At 61.0% G+C, this 16192-nt stretch overlaps 1 protein-coding gene across 5 annotated transcripts; it reads right to left on the reverse strand.

Moving 5' to 3' along the window:
• Window positions 1-69: 69 nt before the first annotated feature.
• MMS19 (MMS19 homolog, cytosolic iron-sulfur assembly component) lies at window positions 70-16033 on the reverse strand. Of its 5 annotated transcripts, XM_082309794.1 has the most exons (31): window positions 15916-16033; window positions 11937-11985; window positions 11048-11148; window positions 9345-9430; window positions 8860-8934; window positions 8229-8298; window positions 7908-8036; window positions 7635-7696; window positions 7271-7357; window positions 6884-6958; window positions 6532-6609; window positions 6087-6225; window positions 5534-5688; window positions 5239-5317; window positions 4887-5012; window positions 4486-4567; window positions 4028-4125; window positions 3499-3639; window positions 3108-3263; window positions 2764-2863; window positions 2513-2615; window positions 2326-2400; window positions 2064-2190; window positions 1880-1980; window positions 1745-1801; window positions 1447-1633; window positions 1251-1333; window positions 996-1160; window positions 847-906; window positions 635-735; window positions 76-556 (listed from the first exon to the last, which is right to left on the reverse strand). In XM_082309794.1, exons 1-31 carry the CDS (start codon window positions 16022-16024, stop codon window positions 529-531), a joined length of 3084 nt encoding a protein of 1027 aa, XP_082165920.1. In that variant the 5' UTR covers window positions 16025-16033; the 3' UTR covers window positions 76-528. The 5 variants fall into 5 exon arrangements, with proteins under 5 accessions (XP_082165916.1, XP_082165919.1, XP_082165918.1 ...); XM_082309792.1 differs by having other exon boundaries at window positions 73-556; window positions 1745-1980; XM_082309791.1 differs by having other exon boundaries at window positions 74-556; window positions 996-1333.
• Between the last annotated feature and the right edge of the window lie 159 nt (window positions 16034-16192).

The following is a 16192-nucleotide window of genomic DNA, read 5'->3' on the forward strand; positions in this document are numbered from 1 at the left end:
GCCTGGCTCTTTTCCCTGGTGGGGGGCACAGACTTCTGGGGGCAGGGGAGGAGAGGGACGCCCAGAATTCCCCAACGTGGAAGGAGTAAGGGCCTGTAACCAGTAGCACCAGAGCACCAACTCAGCATCTGGAAGGGCACTGGAGGCCCAGCGCGGGCTGCACGGAGACCCCCGCAGCATTACCAAAACAGATATATTTATTCCTCTGGCACGTGGGTTGCCACACACCGTACGCGTGTGCACAGGCCTGCACTCTCCACCCACGCGTGGCGAGTCTGTCCGTCACTGTCCCTGGCTGGGCAAGCCACGAGCGGCACAGCTCCTTCCCTCTGGCGGGTGCTGGGAAGAGGGCGGGGGTGCCAGGAAGGTGCCGCAGTGAGGGGAGCTGTCTGCCGGCCCCCATGCTCCAGCCCCAGCTCCCGGGGCAGCACCGGGCTCCGAGGGTCCGTGGCATCGGTTGGGTGGCTTGCCAGGTTAGCGGGGGCCCGGTCAGATTGTCAGTTGGCACAGGGAGGAGATGCTGGGCGCTCACCTGCCTGGGCTCCCCAGCAGGAACCTGTGGGGACAGAGATGGTGCCATCAGCCACGTCCCCAACACACCAGCACCCCAGCAGCTCCGGCCATGCGCACTCACCATTCCCCCCGTGCTGCCACCGCCTCCTTCCGCACCAGCCTCTTCTTGTCATCCAAGGGCTTGGCCAGCGCCCGGATAACTCGGGCCTTGTACGGGAGCAGCTGTGGGACAGAAAGGGGTCTCAGTGAGACAGCTGGGTGCCAGCTGCCACCCAGGAAGAGGTTTGGGACCCCCCTGCCCCTCTACACACAGGCCGCTGCAGGAACACTTACCACTGTTATGGGCAGGCTGGTAAGCGCATGGGCACAGCGCAGGGCGGCGATGCGGACAGCCTGGAACAGACAGACAGACAGACAAGGGTGTGGGCAGTGGGAAGGGTGGAAGAGAGGGCCATGGCAGGGGGAGGCGGGGGCACACGCACCATGGTGGGGCTGGAGGTGAGGCTGAGGAACTTGGTGACCAGTGTGTCAACGTGCAGGCTCATGATCTGGGGAGCTTCGAGCAGCAGTGGCTGGAGGCAGCTCAGCGTGGAGAGCTGCACCACGCGGTCCGAGCAGGACAAAGCCTCAAGCAGGAGGGAAAGCAGCTGCGGGCAGGGAGGACATGGGAGACGTGAGTAACTCCCAGCCGTGCACTCTGCACTGCTGCGATCCCGCCCACCAAGGCTGGCTCTCACCGTGGGCAGCTCCGTCACCAGCACGGGCTTGGGGAGGTGGTTGAGCACATGGGACAGGCCCTTCAGGTAATTGGCCTTCACGTCTGTGGAGAGCAGAGATGGTTACAGGCAGCCGGGCGGAAGAGGGGACGCCAGCTCAGGTCCCCTGGATAAGGGGTCACGGGGTGGTGAGGCCGGGCCGGGGGTGGCCGCTCACCGGGGCCAGCCCCGTGGAAGCCCTGCACCAGCTTGGGGACGTTGTCGGTGAAGAAGCGCTGGCGGAACATGATGCGCACATCGGCGTGGCAGCCCTTGTGCAGCACGTCCGGGGACTCGGCCATGAGCAGGGAGAAGCCGTCGGCCGCGGCGGGGCCCAGCTCTGTGTCGCCCAGCAGGCCCAGCAGCTGTGAGGGAGAGAGCCCTGAGACAGGGCGCCCTGCGGCTGGGGGGTCCCAGCCGGCCGCGGGGGGAGCGGGCAGGGTCCTCGGACATCAGACAGCCCCTCCGCCGCCTACCTTGTCCGTCAGGCGGGAGCTCAGGGGGTGGTAGCGCAGCACCAGGGCTTTGGTCACCTGTGCGGGCAGAGCAGAGTCAGCGCCAGGCCGGCCCTCCCTGGCGCTCTCCCCTCCCACACCCAGGGCAGGCCTTACCCAGAGCAGCAGGGTGAGGGCCTGCGCTCTGCGGGGCCCCTCCGCAAGGCCGGGCTCCATCCTGTTCACTGCGAGCTGCAGGATCTCATCTAGCTGCTGCCCTGGGGACACAGAAGGGACAGGCTGAGCCGTTCCTGTGCGAGCAGCGGGCAGAGTCCCACGGCGTCCTGCCCGGCCCCCTTACCCGCCGGGTGCTTGTTCACCAGCCCCGCGAAGCACTTGGCAGCTGTGGTGGCCGTGAAGGGGCAGTTGCAGGAGCAACTCAGCGCCAGCAGCTCCCGGAGCAGCCGTTCCTGCTGAGGAATTGCCACCTGGAAGAGACAAGGAGTGTGTTGCAGCCCAGGGCTGCAGCTGCTCCCTTCTTCTGCCCGTGGAGCTTGCTGTGGACCCGGGCAGGAAGCCGCTCGGTCAGGGCCCCTTCTCCACCCTACTCCGCACCGACTTACGTTGCGGGGCAAGGAGCAGACAAAGGCCATGAGGAGGACAACCAGGCGTCTCTGTGCCTCCAAGCACTCCCCGTCCTGCGGGGGAAGAACAGCACCCGTGTCATCACAGTCCTTGCTGCCAGGCCTGTGCCGACATCCTCATTCCCTGCCTCTGTTCCGGCACCCCAGCCCCAAGCACCCAACACACCTCAAAGGGCTGGAAGGAGCAGGGAAAACTGTTTTGGGGCAGGAAGGAGACCTCTCCATCCAGGAAGAGGGGCACCACGTGAGACACGCTCTGGGCAGCCAGCCTAGGAGAAAGGAGGCATCGCAATGTGCTGCTCTGGGAGGGTCACTGGAGAGCTCCAGGGTACCTCCCAGGAGGCACGGGGTCTCCCAGCAGCAGGGGGGGATGCAGCCTGCCCCCTCCCCCTCCCGTCCCGCCCCAGCATCACTCACTCAGGGCTCAGGTGAGTGGTGGCAGCGCTGATGACCGGGACCATGGCAGCCAGCACCTCTTCCTCCAGCAGCGCCTTGCCCAGCAGCGGGCGGGTGCTTTCTGCAGGCAGCGGGAGGAAAGGGATGCGCTGGAGCCCGCTGCCCAGGGGAGGAGACAGGCACAGCCGCCTGACCCACGCCCGCCGTGGGACAGGGCTGCTCTGGCCCTGGCAGGGGGCAGCGGGGCCCGCAGTGCCCGCGGTTGCCGGAGGGCGGCAGCAGCAGCGCTGGCTGCAGGACCAGGGACCCCAGAGAGCCCGGGGAACTGCCCGCTCTCCCCGCTCCCGCCCCAGCCCCGCACCTACCTTGCATGGCAGCCTGCACGGCCATGGCCAGCAGGCAGGGCACCACTGTCTGGTGGTAGTACCAGCAGCCCTCCGCGTCCTGCTGGCACTGCAGGGCCACGCGGTGCAGGCTCTGGCACACAGCGACCACGTCCTGGGTGCTCCCGGCCTTGTTCCCTGCAGGGCACAGTCACTGTCACATCAAACAGCCGCAGCACCCACCGCCCTGATCTTCCCCAGTATCCCAGTGCGATGCAGCCCTCCCTACTCCTCCTCCGCCGGTGGGATTCACAGCCCAGCCCTGGGCTCCTCGCCCCACTGCCATCCCCACTCTCTCCCAGCCATCCCTGGTAACGGAGGCAGCTCCTGCTCAGACATGCTCCGTGGAGCCGCCTGTCCTGGGCTGCGTTACCTTTCTGCACCTTCCGGAGATGCTGCAGCAGGACAGGGACGGTCTCCCTCACGATGCTGGTGTGGATGGACACGGCTGCCAGGGCCTGCAGGCAGCGCTGCCGCAGGGAGCAGTGGTCGCGGGAGCTCTCCTCCTCCCGCTCTGAAGAGGAAACACAGCTCGGAGGGGTGCTGGGGTGACGCCAGGCCCCCCTCACCCAGGGGCGTTCAGGGCCCAGACCCTGCCGGGGTGGATGGGGTGAAGCAGTACAGCAGAACTAGCCCCTGCCAGGCCCAAGGAGCTCTGCCTGCCCCGTGGCTGGGCAGCTCCTCACCGCAAGGGTGATCCTGGCCATGCAGGCTGGTTGCCAGGACCAGGCATGGCTGTCCCTGTGCCAGCACCACAGTGCCTGTGCTGGGAATCCCCCAAGGAGAGACACCGACCTACGCCATGTGGCACAGCCCTGCTGCCTGGTAGGAGCCAAATGGGGATGGGACAGGCTTCACCCCAAAACCAGACATCGCTCCCTTCCCAGGGCCGCCAGCCCTACCTGACTGCAGCTCCTCTTCAAGCCTGGGTACCATGCGTCCAGAGAAAACCTTTGGGTAGATGGGGGCCAGAGATCCAGCTGCCTCCATTGCTGCTTCGCTGCCAGTGGGGAAAGAGAGCAGGAGGGGTGATGTGAGCACTGCAAACCCTGGGCTGCGTGTACACCAGCTGCAAAGATCTGGGCTAGAAGATGCCTCCAGAAACCTATTTCTCAGCAATCTGCCTTTTTCACCTTACTGGCAGGCAGAGCAGAGCCCCCTACTTTGACAGGCCCAGACTTTCTAATTTCCAGCCCAGAAATCGCCTGGTTTATCCCTTTGCTCTTACACCAACATGGTCTTTTAGTTCAGACAGCTCCTGTGCCTGCCCCCAGACTACAGCCCCTCTCTGCAGCAAAGCCAGGCTTTGTTCCTCTCCCCAGAGTGTGGGTGACTGCAGTGGCACCAGCCTGCCCCTCACCTGCTCTGGGAATCCTCCTCATGCAGAACGAGACGGATGAGGTGATCCACAACCAGCTCCAGGTCAGAGGGAGCCAGGAAGCCTGCAACAAGAGTCGTAGAGGAATCCTGTCCTCAGCCAAAGGCAAAGATGCCGGTGTTCTGGCCAGCATCCTTCCCCTTCGTCCAGGCTAGCCGCAACGCAGCAGCATGCCAAACGCCAGATATACAAGGTGCCCAGCACAAACAGGCAAGAGAGAGACCAGGTGTCCCTGGAGCTCATGGCCTGGGTAGGAAGTGCCGCCACTGCTCCTGTGCACCTACAGGCAGCAGGCAAGGACATCCCAGCAGCCACGTGGCACAGTGTCTCCCAGAACGGGGTGACACCTCCCTCTGCCTCCCCAAGGGAAACGAGGCACCAACCTTGCAGGGAGCCCAGGACAGTCAGTGCCCTGATCCCGACCAGCTGCAGCTGCACACTGGGATCCGTCAGTGCTGAGAACACCACAGAGCAAACCGGGGCTCGGAGCGACAGCAGGGTGCTCTCATCTGGAGAGAGAGGCATGGAGTCACTGCCTGCATCTGGCTGTCACCGCACAGCCACCACCATGGTGACAGACCCTTTCTGGAGCCCTGCCGGTTGACATCCAACCATGCAGGGTCCCTGGGATGTGGCAGGGGGTTGCACATGCAGCCACCCAGGTCAGTGAGCCTTCCTTCTCTGTCAGCAGCCCCCTGGGACACGGGTGCCTCCAGAGGGACCAGCCAGCCTCACCTTCTTCCACATGTCCCCACTTCAGCTGCAACTCCAGGAAGCCCAGCAGCAATTCCAAGATTGTCCTCCTCTGGCTGCTCTGCAGGGACACAAAGGCGTAACCCAGATCACCATCATTGCTGGGACACAGCTACGCCTCAGCCCAGTGCTGCGAGGCCAGAGGGTGCCCACAGGGTGCCCACCCGCAGCTAGGGAAGGAAATCCACTTTGAGGCCCTGCACCCACAAGCCCTGCCGAGCCAGCAGATGCACTCAGCCCTGCTGCCTGTGACCACAGAGCCCGGGGTGCCCCTCACCTGTGGGTGCTTGGTGTACTGCTCCAGCAGCAGGGGCAGGACACTGCGGGTGACGCGGTGGTAGGCGCGGAGGGAGGCACCCGCTGCTGCCTGCAGGAGTTTGGCACTTGGCCACACCAGCTTCATGTCGGGCTCGCACAGATGGTGCCTGCAATCTGAGATAGGCTCGCCGTCAGCTGCACCGGCAGAGCTCCTCTGCCTCGCTTGCAGGGACGCAGCTGATATCTGGGCTAGGACGTGCTGGCACAGCGCAGCTCTGAGCTGCTGCGCAGCCTCCCTAACAGAGCTGCTTCCCCCAGCTCCAAGCGCACAGCACAGCCTTGGACGCCCCAATCCCAGCAGAGAGGAAAGCAACTAAATCCAATAGGCATTTCCTACTGTGCCCCCTTCTCCTCCCTTCCTGCAGCCAGTTCCCTTGGAGAAGCCAACAGTGGCTGCGAAAGCTAGACAGAGAAGAAAGAGGCTTCAAAGAGAACAGGAGGGCAGGTCTCTAGCTCGGAGGACGCTTGCAGTCCTGGCTGCTCGGGGCAGGGTAGGTCTCTCTGCTGGCTACCTTGCAGGATGCTGCTGAGGAAGGAATCCAGCAGGTCCTCGGTGTCAGAGCTGAGCACGGAGCGGGAGAGGCAGGCAGAGAGGGCGTGCAGCGCAGCCAGGCACTCCGCCTCGACCTTCTCGCTTGCTGTCTGGAACACCTGCAGGAGAGGCCGTAGGATGAGCTAAGCTCCGTGCTGACCCCAACTGCAGGCTTCACGCTCCCAACACAGGCTGAAGGGCGCAGGCTCCTGCCTCGCTTCCCACGTGCTTTGAACATGCAGTGTGGCACACGCAAGCCCCAGGGACACGCTGATAGGGCTGGCCTGTCCCCTCACTTTCCAGCTGGGGCTGTCCAAGGTGAGGGCTGCTGGGAGATATGGGGCCCGCCTGGTCTGGCTGTGAACTCCTGCTCAGCAGAAGCCCAACTGTGATGGAGCATTTGTAAGGGGCCCTGCGGTACTCACCTCCCTGCGCAGGGATGACCAGAGGCTGGGGAGGAACTCCTGCAGCTCCTTCTGCCCGTAGATGGCACAGCAGGCAGTCTGCAAGAGGGAGCCAGGAGAAAGCATCAGAGAGAAGCAAGTACTGGAAGGACACAGAGCAGGGACACTGTCCATCCTGGCAGGCTCATGCTGAACTGCACAAACCACTCAAGGGAAAAAAGAGGAAATAATGATGCAAGCCAAACTAGGACCCTAGAAATTGTGGCTCTGCAAGGGAGAATCTCCAGCTGGCAGGGAGAAGGGCTCAGAGGTGGCTGGCTGCTGCTGCCACAGGCCAGCTGTGGGCTGAAGGGAGTAGGGGATCCCTCCTTACCAGAGTCTGCAGGGAGTCAAGCTTGGCACTTTGCAGGTCTGAGTCCATCTTCTCAATGAGCAGAGGGAGCAGGAACTGCAGAGAGAGGCACTTAGACTCAGCCCACCTTTGCACCACCTTGTCCGTGGCCCTGCAGGGCTGCAAACTCAGCCTCTGTCAGGAGGGCAGAGGTGGAGGAATACCTGCAACAGGCAGCCCCTTCCCAGGGTGTCAGCACCAGCACCCTCCCCATGCCCAGCCCCAGCACAAGGCAGGGCTGCCCAGTGCAGGCTCCTGGACCCAGTTGTTCTCGTCCCACAGAGCCACAGCGGGAGCTGCAGCACTGGGAAATCCAGCCTGTGCTCAGAGAACAATGGGGTGCTCAAGACCCCCCTAGGAGCTTCCTACCTCAGCAAACTGGGGCGTGGAGGCCAGTACAGCCCGGAGGCTCAGGATCAGGTCTTCTCTCTGGATGCCGTGAGGGTCATTGGGGGGCTGGAAGGGAAACACAGAGAGCCGGTCACCGGTCAGGAAACCTCCCAACGCAGCCATCAGCTGAGGCTGCATCACCTCATCTCCAGCAAGGCAGCAGTGATACCAGTCACTGCAGCCAGCTTGGCACCGGCCTGTCAGCCTGGGTACCACAGCTCAGAGCTCAACACTGCTCAGTCAAGACTCTTGCCCACCCTCTCCTCCCATTCCCTGGAGGGGACATGGGCCCCTGAGAAAACACCAGAAGGAATAGACTGTGGCACGGGGCAGACTCACTCACTGGAGTAAAATCAATGGGGAAGTAGCAGGATGTCACTTCAAACAGCTCCTCCACAAAGGGACCTGCAGGGAGAGGAGAGAGGGAGTGAGCAGAGATGCTGGGCAAAAGAGGCACAGCAGCCATGCCTAGCACCCATGACAAGCTGACTCTGCAGCTCCTAAAGCATGTCAGGGACAACCTCAGCCCTGGTCAGACCCAAGGGCCATCCCTCCAACAGCTCAAAGAAAAGCAACATGTTCCCTGACCAGCTCCGCACAGCAGGCACAGGCTCACCCAGGGCGTAGTTCTTGGTAATGAGATCATGCACGATCTGGAAGGCCACCAGCAGGTTGCGGGGATCCTTCTCCCCATCCATCACCTGGATAAAGCCGAAGGTGAAGTCGGCACCCAAGCCCTTCAGCTCTGCAGAAAGAAGGAATGTGAGCAGGTGCAGGACACCAGACCTCACCAACATGGCATGAAACCAGCCCGGCTTCCCTGGCCCCACAGCCCTTCCAGCTCTCCCCAAGCAGAGCCACAGAGCCCTCAGGGAAGGCAAAAGAGAGCCATTTTCCCAGCATGGACAACCCCAGAGTTCTGGCATCTGCCCCTCACCTTCCTCCCTGGTGCCCATGAAGTTGGTGATGATGCTGTAGACTGTGTGGCGGTCCAGCTGCAGCAGGGACTGGAGGGAGGAGCAGAGCAATCAAAACAAGCCTCTGCACATGGCAGCACCACTACCCACCACCCAAGGGCAGCGCATGCCCTTCAGAAGAAGGCAGGACCCCCAGCAGCTCAGCTGCTGCTTCCTGGCACGCAGATCCCATTTACCACATGCAAAGTGCGCACATGCCTGTGCAATGGCACCTGAACATGACTGTGTCCATCCCTGCTTGAATGCACCATCACAGTCACACCAGGGCCACACATGCTGCCCAAGGCCCTGCCAGCATAAACAATCTTAAATTGGAGGAGAATTTGGGGGCTGGGGGCACTTAAACACAGTCTGGAGAACAGAGCAAAGGAAATAACTCCCCCAGGGCTGAGAGAAGAGAGGACAAGGGCCAAACGGGATCCTCAGCTGTTGTCTGCCTCTTGCTCTGCAGTGAGGCACTGTCTCTAAGCTCCACAGGAGCACTGCACTGCTGCTGAAGGATGTGCTACACTGCACTGCTACTGAATGCACTCAGTCATCCCCAGACACCCGGAGAGGGGGGACAGGAGGATGGGAAATCACATTGCTCACCTGCACGTGTACCTCCTGGAAGATAGCTTTGAGCACAGACACCGCTAGCCCCGGGGACAGCACTTCACACATGCTCTGGGGACAGAAAAAGAGAAAAGGAAGAAGAGAAAACCATGATGGCAGACATAAACCAGAACTCCTCCTTCTGTACAGCAGCCATCTGCAGGATCCTCTCCTACGCTGGGGAGAGCTCACCACCCCCACAGGACAGGGCAGGATACCTATCACCTACGCTGCTCCCCAAGGTGGCCAGGGAACCTGTGCCCCAATACCAGCACAGGGCAGAAAATTAAGGCAGGCTCCTCTCTCCTGCCCCTCTGCAAGGGGCACAGCAGGAGCACTGAGGAGACAGGGCAATGCCACCAAGCAAGAGCTGACAGCCCAGCTGGGCCCAGCTTGATGTGCTGCTCCAACCCGTACCCAGGTGTTGCACCTCCCCAGCACCACTCTGGAGCACATCCCGGTGCTGCGGGGCGCGAGCTCACCAGCGCTCGGAGTCCCTGGAGCACCGAGGGGATCACGAGGTGATGATCTTGCAGCCGATTCTCATAGAACAGGACCAGATGCAGCACTGTCAGAAACAGACACCGATCTGCATTAGTCCCGGGAAACACAGCTGCCGGGCGCCAGCCCCAGCTCTGCCAAAAGCAGCTGCCAGAGGAACAGCAAGCATATCTTGCACTGGTGAATGGGATTAACTGCTACTGTTGGGTGCGCCCACCTGGCTCCAACACCTTCACCCTCCCCCTGTGAGTAACCCACGTCTGCCCGCAGCGGGGCAGCACCCACCTCTGGCTGCTGCAGAGGTGCTGGAGCTACCCAAGAGGCGTTTGCTCTGGCCTGTCCAGACACATGGGTGCAGACAGCAGCAGCAAAGCGGCAGACGCCTGCTCAGCCGAGGCTGGAGGATGTTGTGGGGTGGGGCGCAGAGCTGGAGCAGGAGCTCCGGCTTCCCTGCGCTGGCTCCGCAACACGTTCCCGGCCCCTGAGTCACGGCCACGGGCGCCTGCACACCCCGGCCCTGGGGAGTGGCAGCAGGAAGCAGACTGGAAGAGCCGGCTAGCAGCATCCTGCGCCCACAGCTGCTGCAGAAACTCACTCCCCCAGGAGGCAGCCTGACGCAGCGCTTGAGAAATGAACTGCGTGAGGAGGGACAGGAAGGGAGACAGGGCCAGCTGGGGGTGTCACAGCAGCTGCCTGCCCCCTCCCAGGAAGCAGGCTCTGCCCACCCTTCTCCAGAGCTCCTGGTGACCTGGGTCTAACCCAGCTCGCTCCCCTCACCCAGCTGCCCTGGCTCTGCCAGACCTCCCCACTGAACCCCCCCACCCCCAGCTGTCCCTGCAGAGCACCCCAGTCCCCATATCGCACCTGACTTCAGCTACACCAGTAGCTAGTCTGTCCGTACTCTCTGTGCACAGCTGCTCTTGGCCTTGCCTGGCACCAGTCTGAAACTTATAGAGCCAAACACCAAGGACTAAGCACCTTTTACTTCCATCCTTCCCTTCCTCCACCTCACTTGCTAGCTGGGCCCCCCTGCCTTGCCAGCCTGCTGGCACAGGTTCAGCTACCCATCAGCAAGGCCCCCAGTCCAAGTCAAAGTCTGGCAACACTTACTGGCTTCCCCTGCTGCCAGCCAGTTGCTATGGGGCATTTAACACAGCCAAACCTTCTCCTTGCCTCCTCGAATAGGGCATCTTCCTCTCCCCACTCTGGTCCTCCACTCCACTCTCATCCTTACACTGACCTCCCCTTCTCTCGAGGCCCCAGGGTTCCCCGAGAGTTAACCTGGGCAGGCCGCAGGGCTGCGGCGTGACTCGTTTTGTGAAGGATGGTTTTCCTGCACTGAATCACCACCCAAGGATTTTGACATGCAGATGTGTCTCCAAGGTGTCCCACGTGGCGCTGAGCACACCTGGGTGTGCAACACCCACACACTGCCGGGGGCACCAGCTGCAGCGCCAGGGCTTTGGCGTGTTCAGGGAGTGACCCGAATTGTGTGGTGAGGTTGGCAAAAAGGCTGCAGCGTGAGGCCCCGTGCCCTCCTTGGGCTTTGACTCTTGAGAGACACGTACAGGGTTGTCACGGTGCAAAATCAATCCCTTTGCCAACTGCAGGACAGACGCTTGAGTGGCACAGGCTTTGCCCCCAGCCTGCCAGCAGCCACTCAAGGGCCCAGAGCAGCCCTTACCTTCCTTCTCCTGGAGCAGGGAGTAACACTGGAGCAGAACTTGTGACAGCAGCTGGATGCCTCGCCCTCGCGTCCGAGGATCTGTGTTCTCCAGGCAAGACCTAGCCCAAGAGGGGAGAAAGCCCCAGAGGCCTGTTGTGAGCAGGGCCACCCAAGCAGGAAGCACATCCTGAGCAGACACATTATAAAAACAAAGAGGTGCCGCTCTCTGGGCAGGGGGATGGTGGCCCAGTCCTGCCTGACTTGCCAGCAGGGTGGGAGCAGACTCCTCTTCCCCTGACTATGCTGCACACATGCACCCGGCCCCAGAGCCACGCAGCAAGAAATCCAAGTTCCCAAGTCAGACCAAAGAAATTGCTCTTGCACCTGAAACTCAGGCTCCCAAGATCACAAGGGCCGAAAAAGGGGAAAGCCTCCTACAACAAGGCAAACCCAGCCCCTAGCTTGAGAGAAAGGAGCCTCCACGAGTCCCAGGCCATGACAGCTTGGAGACAGAAGCAAAAGCCGAGTGCCAGCCAACTTGTGACATGGTGATGCGCAGCTCTGTGCTCAGGCAGCTCCTGCTGGCGACAGTCCCAACTGAGAAGTGCCTTGCGGCTCACTGCCTGCCACAACACCTCTCCTCAGTCCTGGGAGAGCACCAAGAGCTGCTCCGGCCTTGCTCTTCCCCAAATAGCTCCCAAGCCTGGGAGGGCAAAGCACCGCTCGGGCCCCATGCTGTGAGTGGACAACATCTGTGCAGGCCTGTGTGCTGTGCTGTGTCTACCACCACTGAAGCTAGCTTGTCCTGGGCAAGCATGCACACTTTTCCTTCTCACTGTTCCTCCTTGTGGGAATCTCCCCTGCAAGGCCCTTATGCAACGTATAACATGTATAAGGCTTTTCTTACCCCAGGGCTTCCACAAGCTGCAGCACAGTCCAGCTTCCATCTTTCACCCCTGGAGAAAGGAGGTAAAGAGAGTGAACCAAAGAGACTCCCAGACCGTCAGTCAGGCACGGCGCTGGAGACAGATGCTGGGAAGGGCCCTGGCACCACAGCGGGAAAGGCTGGCTGGGTGCCGGCACCTCGCTAACCACCGAAGGAGCCGCGTGCACTCAGCTGGTGGAGCTGCCTCCAGCCCTGCCTGCAAACACGTCTGGGACCGAGAGCTGCCTCGACTGGATCAGAGCTGAGAGCAGGCAGCAAGGGGTGAACTTGCCTGCACTTTGCCTCTACTCTCTCCCTGAAGCCTGGCTGCGTCTCTGACCAACATGTGGCTCCCGAGAGAAGCAGCCTTGCTGTGCTTCACTTTGCTGAGATGCCAAAAAACACTTCTCTAATGTGAGCAAGCCAGGAGGAGACACAGAGCAGCTCCCCAGGTGCTTCCTGAGGGAGAACTGTCTGAGCAAACAGCCCAGACACTAGCGATCACCCAGCTTCCAACCTTGGCTCTGTCACCTGCACGCTACGCTGAGCAAGACCTGCACAAACGCCCTCCAAGATGGAGGGCAGGGAGAAAGGCAGCTTTGTGGTCAGAGGAAGACAAAGCGTTGGGACTCCTGGAGTCTATTTCCAGCTCTGACTCAGACACCCCACCAGGTTGCCTCACTCACCTCCTGCCTCAATATTCTTGCAACTCAACTGGGGGAAGAGTCACTCCTCGGCAGGCTTTGGTAAGGACCTGCTGCATCCTACAAGAGCCTTGGCAGAAGGGCAGGTTCTCGACTCCCGCCACCCGCTGCCAACGTGACGCCTTCCCAGTAGGAAAGCTCTGTGCGTGCCCTGTGGTGAGACATGGGGTGGGAGGCCAGGGACTGCCTTACCTTCAGCCCTCCAACCTGTAGCTCAGGTGGCAAGGGACATTGCTGGGAAATAAGCAGCACCCCTCACTCTCCACCTAGACAAAACAGCTTTCCTCCACAAAAAAAAAGCACCTTCTAGTCACCGAGCCTTGCTGTTTTTGCCCAGGAGCACTTCTGGGCACTGTGGAGGGCCCTGTTCATCCCTCTGCCCTGCTGAAGTCTTGCCTACACAACTGACAAGGCACCCACCCCCTCAGAAGCCTAAAGGTTTCATTCTGGGCCTTCCCAGGCCTGGTCTCAGCTAGTGTCTCCTGCTGTTGCAAGCATTTACTGGCTCTTCCTAAGCAGTTAATTCCAGTATTAAGTCACGCTGTTCATCAGAGAGGGCTCTCTGCGGATGGGAGAAGGGATGACTGCTTTCTGACAGCAGGCAGCCCTGGCTCCAGAGATAGAGCTTCCAATCCCGCTTGGCACAGCAGGACAGGGAGAGGGAGGATGGACTGAGGGGCAGAAGTTGACAGGCACAGACTGAACAGGGGGTGCCCTGAGTGACAGCCCGTAAGGCGCTGGCAAAATTTCTTGCAGAAGAACAACAGTGCAACAGCAGGCGGGTGCTGTGCACCAGCATTGTATGGCCCCTTCACAGCCAGCATCCCAACATCTTGCTCTGCAAGCTCACAAAAAGCCCTCGTGCCTCTGAAACACTGTGGAGAAGGTCCGAGACAAATACTGTCTCCACAGCCAAGCACTGTGCCTCTCTGTGTTTTCAGAAACCGAAAGCAGCATCTACACAAAGCTGCTGGTTTCCTAATCAGCAGGAAAGAGCCGATCAAACCACAACCAGCTATTGATGACCCCTGCGGTTAGCAGCCCCTTCGCTCGGTGACGGCGAGAGAACTTGCTCTGTTCTCAGGGACCTGGGGGTGCGACCAGCTTCGCCTCACGTGGAGCGACCACACCAGCTGCCTCCTGCTCGCAGGCAGAGCCACATAGGCCACAGCTTAAGTGCAAGCACAGCTATAATTGGGCCTGCCTCATCAGCACGGCAGGCGCAGTGGCGAGCCTGTGAAACTTCTGCCTCCACATCTGGCAGCAGCAAGTTCCCAAGGTGAATTACGCACCTTGAATCCCAGCACTCCCTTTACCAGGAGGGGCTGCCTTCCTATTCTGGTGTTCCTGTAGTCCAAGAGGCTAAACAGAAGTAAGCCATTTACCCTTTGCTGCATTATTACTCGGAATCAATCTGCTCCCTTTCCCGACACCTCTTGCCCTCTTTCATGCAGTGTCTTTCTGCACATTAATCACTTCTGCACGCTTTCCATTCTTGTCTCCCCCACACCCTCAAAACGTGAGCACAGCATTCACGGGAGCGTGTGATGGATTTCTGTAACGGCAGTATCCTTCTGTCCCCATCTTCTAATAAAAAAGAGTTCGGCCTCCTTTTGCCACCCACTGACCCATGCAGCCCGAGCTGCCTGTGACAGCACCCAGGCCTTTCTTCCACTTGCCAAGTTACACTCAATTTAGTACTCAGCAACAGTCGGGAGAAGCTCAACGTGTTTCTTCCAACAATTGCACAATGGCCACAAGGTTAGAAAAAAACTCCCCTTTTGCTCAAGGATACATGATGCAATTTAATACTTTCTGATGTGCGATCCTATACAAGGTCAGAGGGGCCAAAGGACACTTGCCGGCTCCCTCGCTTGTCAAGGTAGGTTTGTCACAAGTGCCATACGGCTGACGAGAACGGGGGAGGGAGGACGGGGGCAGCTCTTTGTACGTCTTCGAAGGGACAAAGCTTTCTGCGGGCACTTCTGTAACATGACCATAGGTGACAACAGTAGTTGTAAGGTTATCTTCCCCGCTCCATCCCAAATATGTCAGAGGCTTTGTGCAACTCTTTGGCACTATCTTGAATGTCACATAGCTTAGTGAATTCCTCCAAATTTCCTTGGCATTTTCTTCACTCTGCATTACACAGACCACCAGGTTATCTTCCCGTTTTGCCAGCTCATCTCATCACCAAGATACCACGGATCAGTTCACAATCCATCAGCCTTGGGAAAGGTCTGTAAGCTACCCCTCTGTGTAATGTAGCCTACGCAGTCCTTCTCTGCTCTCTCAACTCCTTTCCAAAACACGCTGAAGCCACTGCCTAGAAACGCAAATGTGCTGTCTTATCCTTAAAAAGCCACGTTCCTGAAGCTGCACATTCCCTAAAGAAACAGAGTCACCAAATCGCTGCTCCAAGCAGAAAGACAAATTATCCAAGGAAACCAAATGCCTCAAGCCCTGCCAGGAAAGGAGGAGAAACCACAGCGAGGGCAGTCAGACCCTGGGCCCCAGAAGCAGAAGCCAGTGAAGCCAGGGCATCAGTCATCTCCCACAGCACCTCAGCAAGGCCAGGAGCTCCCTTCCCACTGTCACCTTCTCTGCTTCCCAGCCATGGCCACCGCCCAGCCAGTCATACCCAGTACCACCCACAGCAGCTCCTACTGCACCCCAAACCAGGGTGTGCCAGGGCCCACAGCCTCGTGCGCCTGCTATTTCACACATCCCATGCCATATCCCCCACCCCGAAGCTCTATTCCCTGCTCCAGGCCAGCCCCTGGCCCAACACCTTCAATCCCAGCCCTCCAAAACCCCGACCCACCCCACAGACCCCTCGACTCTGCCTTCACCCCAGCTCTCAACAGCCCCGCATCTACCCACGCCGTCCACTGCCTGGCTCCTACAGCCCCTCACCCCACCTCCTGCCCCACAGCCCCTAGCCCTCACCCCCCCTTGCAAGGCCCAGCTCGCAGCTGCAGGCCCTACCCGTTCCCCCACAGCCGTGCCCCACGCCGCAGCCTCATGCCCCAGCCCCACGGCCACGCTGTCCCACGCCCCGCCGTGCCCAGCCCCATCCTGCACCCTCAGCCCTACCCCACAGCCCCACGGCCTGCCCCGCAGCCCCACGCTCACCTCAAATCCCACCCCGCTCCCTCACCGCCCCCCAGCCGTGCCCACGCCCGCCCCAGGCCCGGCCCCGGCCCCGCCACCGTGCCCACGCCCGGCCCCGCCCCGCAGCCGCGCCCACCCGGTACCTGCCGCCACCTCCGCGGCGCGGCCGTCCTGCTGCCCGGCCACGAAGTCCTGGACGGAGGCGGCGAGCGCCGCACCTCCCGCCCCGGCCCCGGCCCCGGCCGCCGCCATGACACCCGCGCCCCGGGCAGCGGCCGCCGGCCCTCCCGCACTGCGCATGCGCCAGGCCCCCACGCCGCGGGCGGTGCCAGCGTGCGCATGCGCGCAGCGGGAGCGCCCCCTCCTCACCCCCCCCGCCCCCGGGGGGGAACGACGCGGTACGGCGGGGCGGAGGGGACA

This window comes from Platalea leucorodia (genome assembly GCF_965183815.1).
Source record: "Platalea leucorodia genome assembly, chromosome: 4".
In the NCBI taxonomy this organism is placed as follows: domain Eukaryota; kingdom Metazoa; phylum Chordata; class Aves; order Pelecaniformes; family Threskiornithidae; genus Platalea; species Platalea leucorodia.

Bases quoted from the DNA above. Each gene is read 5' to 3' on its own strand.
- MMS19 (XM_082309790.1), bottom strand. From the start codon at position 9,928: ATGCTGCTAGCCGGCTCTTCCAGTCTGCTTCCTGCTGCCACTCCCCAG. The intron at 7,697-7,907 runs GTGAGCCTGTGC...CTCTCCCTGCAG, and splicing joins TACCAAGAACTACGCCCTGG to GTCCCTTTGTGGAGGAGCTG. The intron at 6,610-6,883 runs GTAAGGAGGGAT...TCCCTCTTGCAG, and splicing joins TTGACTCCCTGCAGACTCTG to ACTGCCTGCTGTGCCATCTA.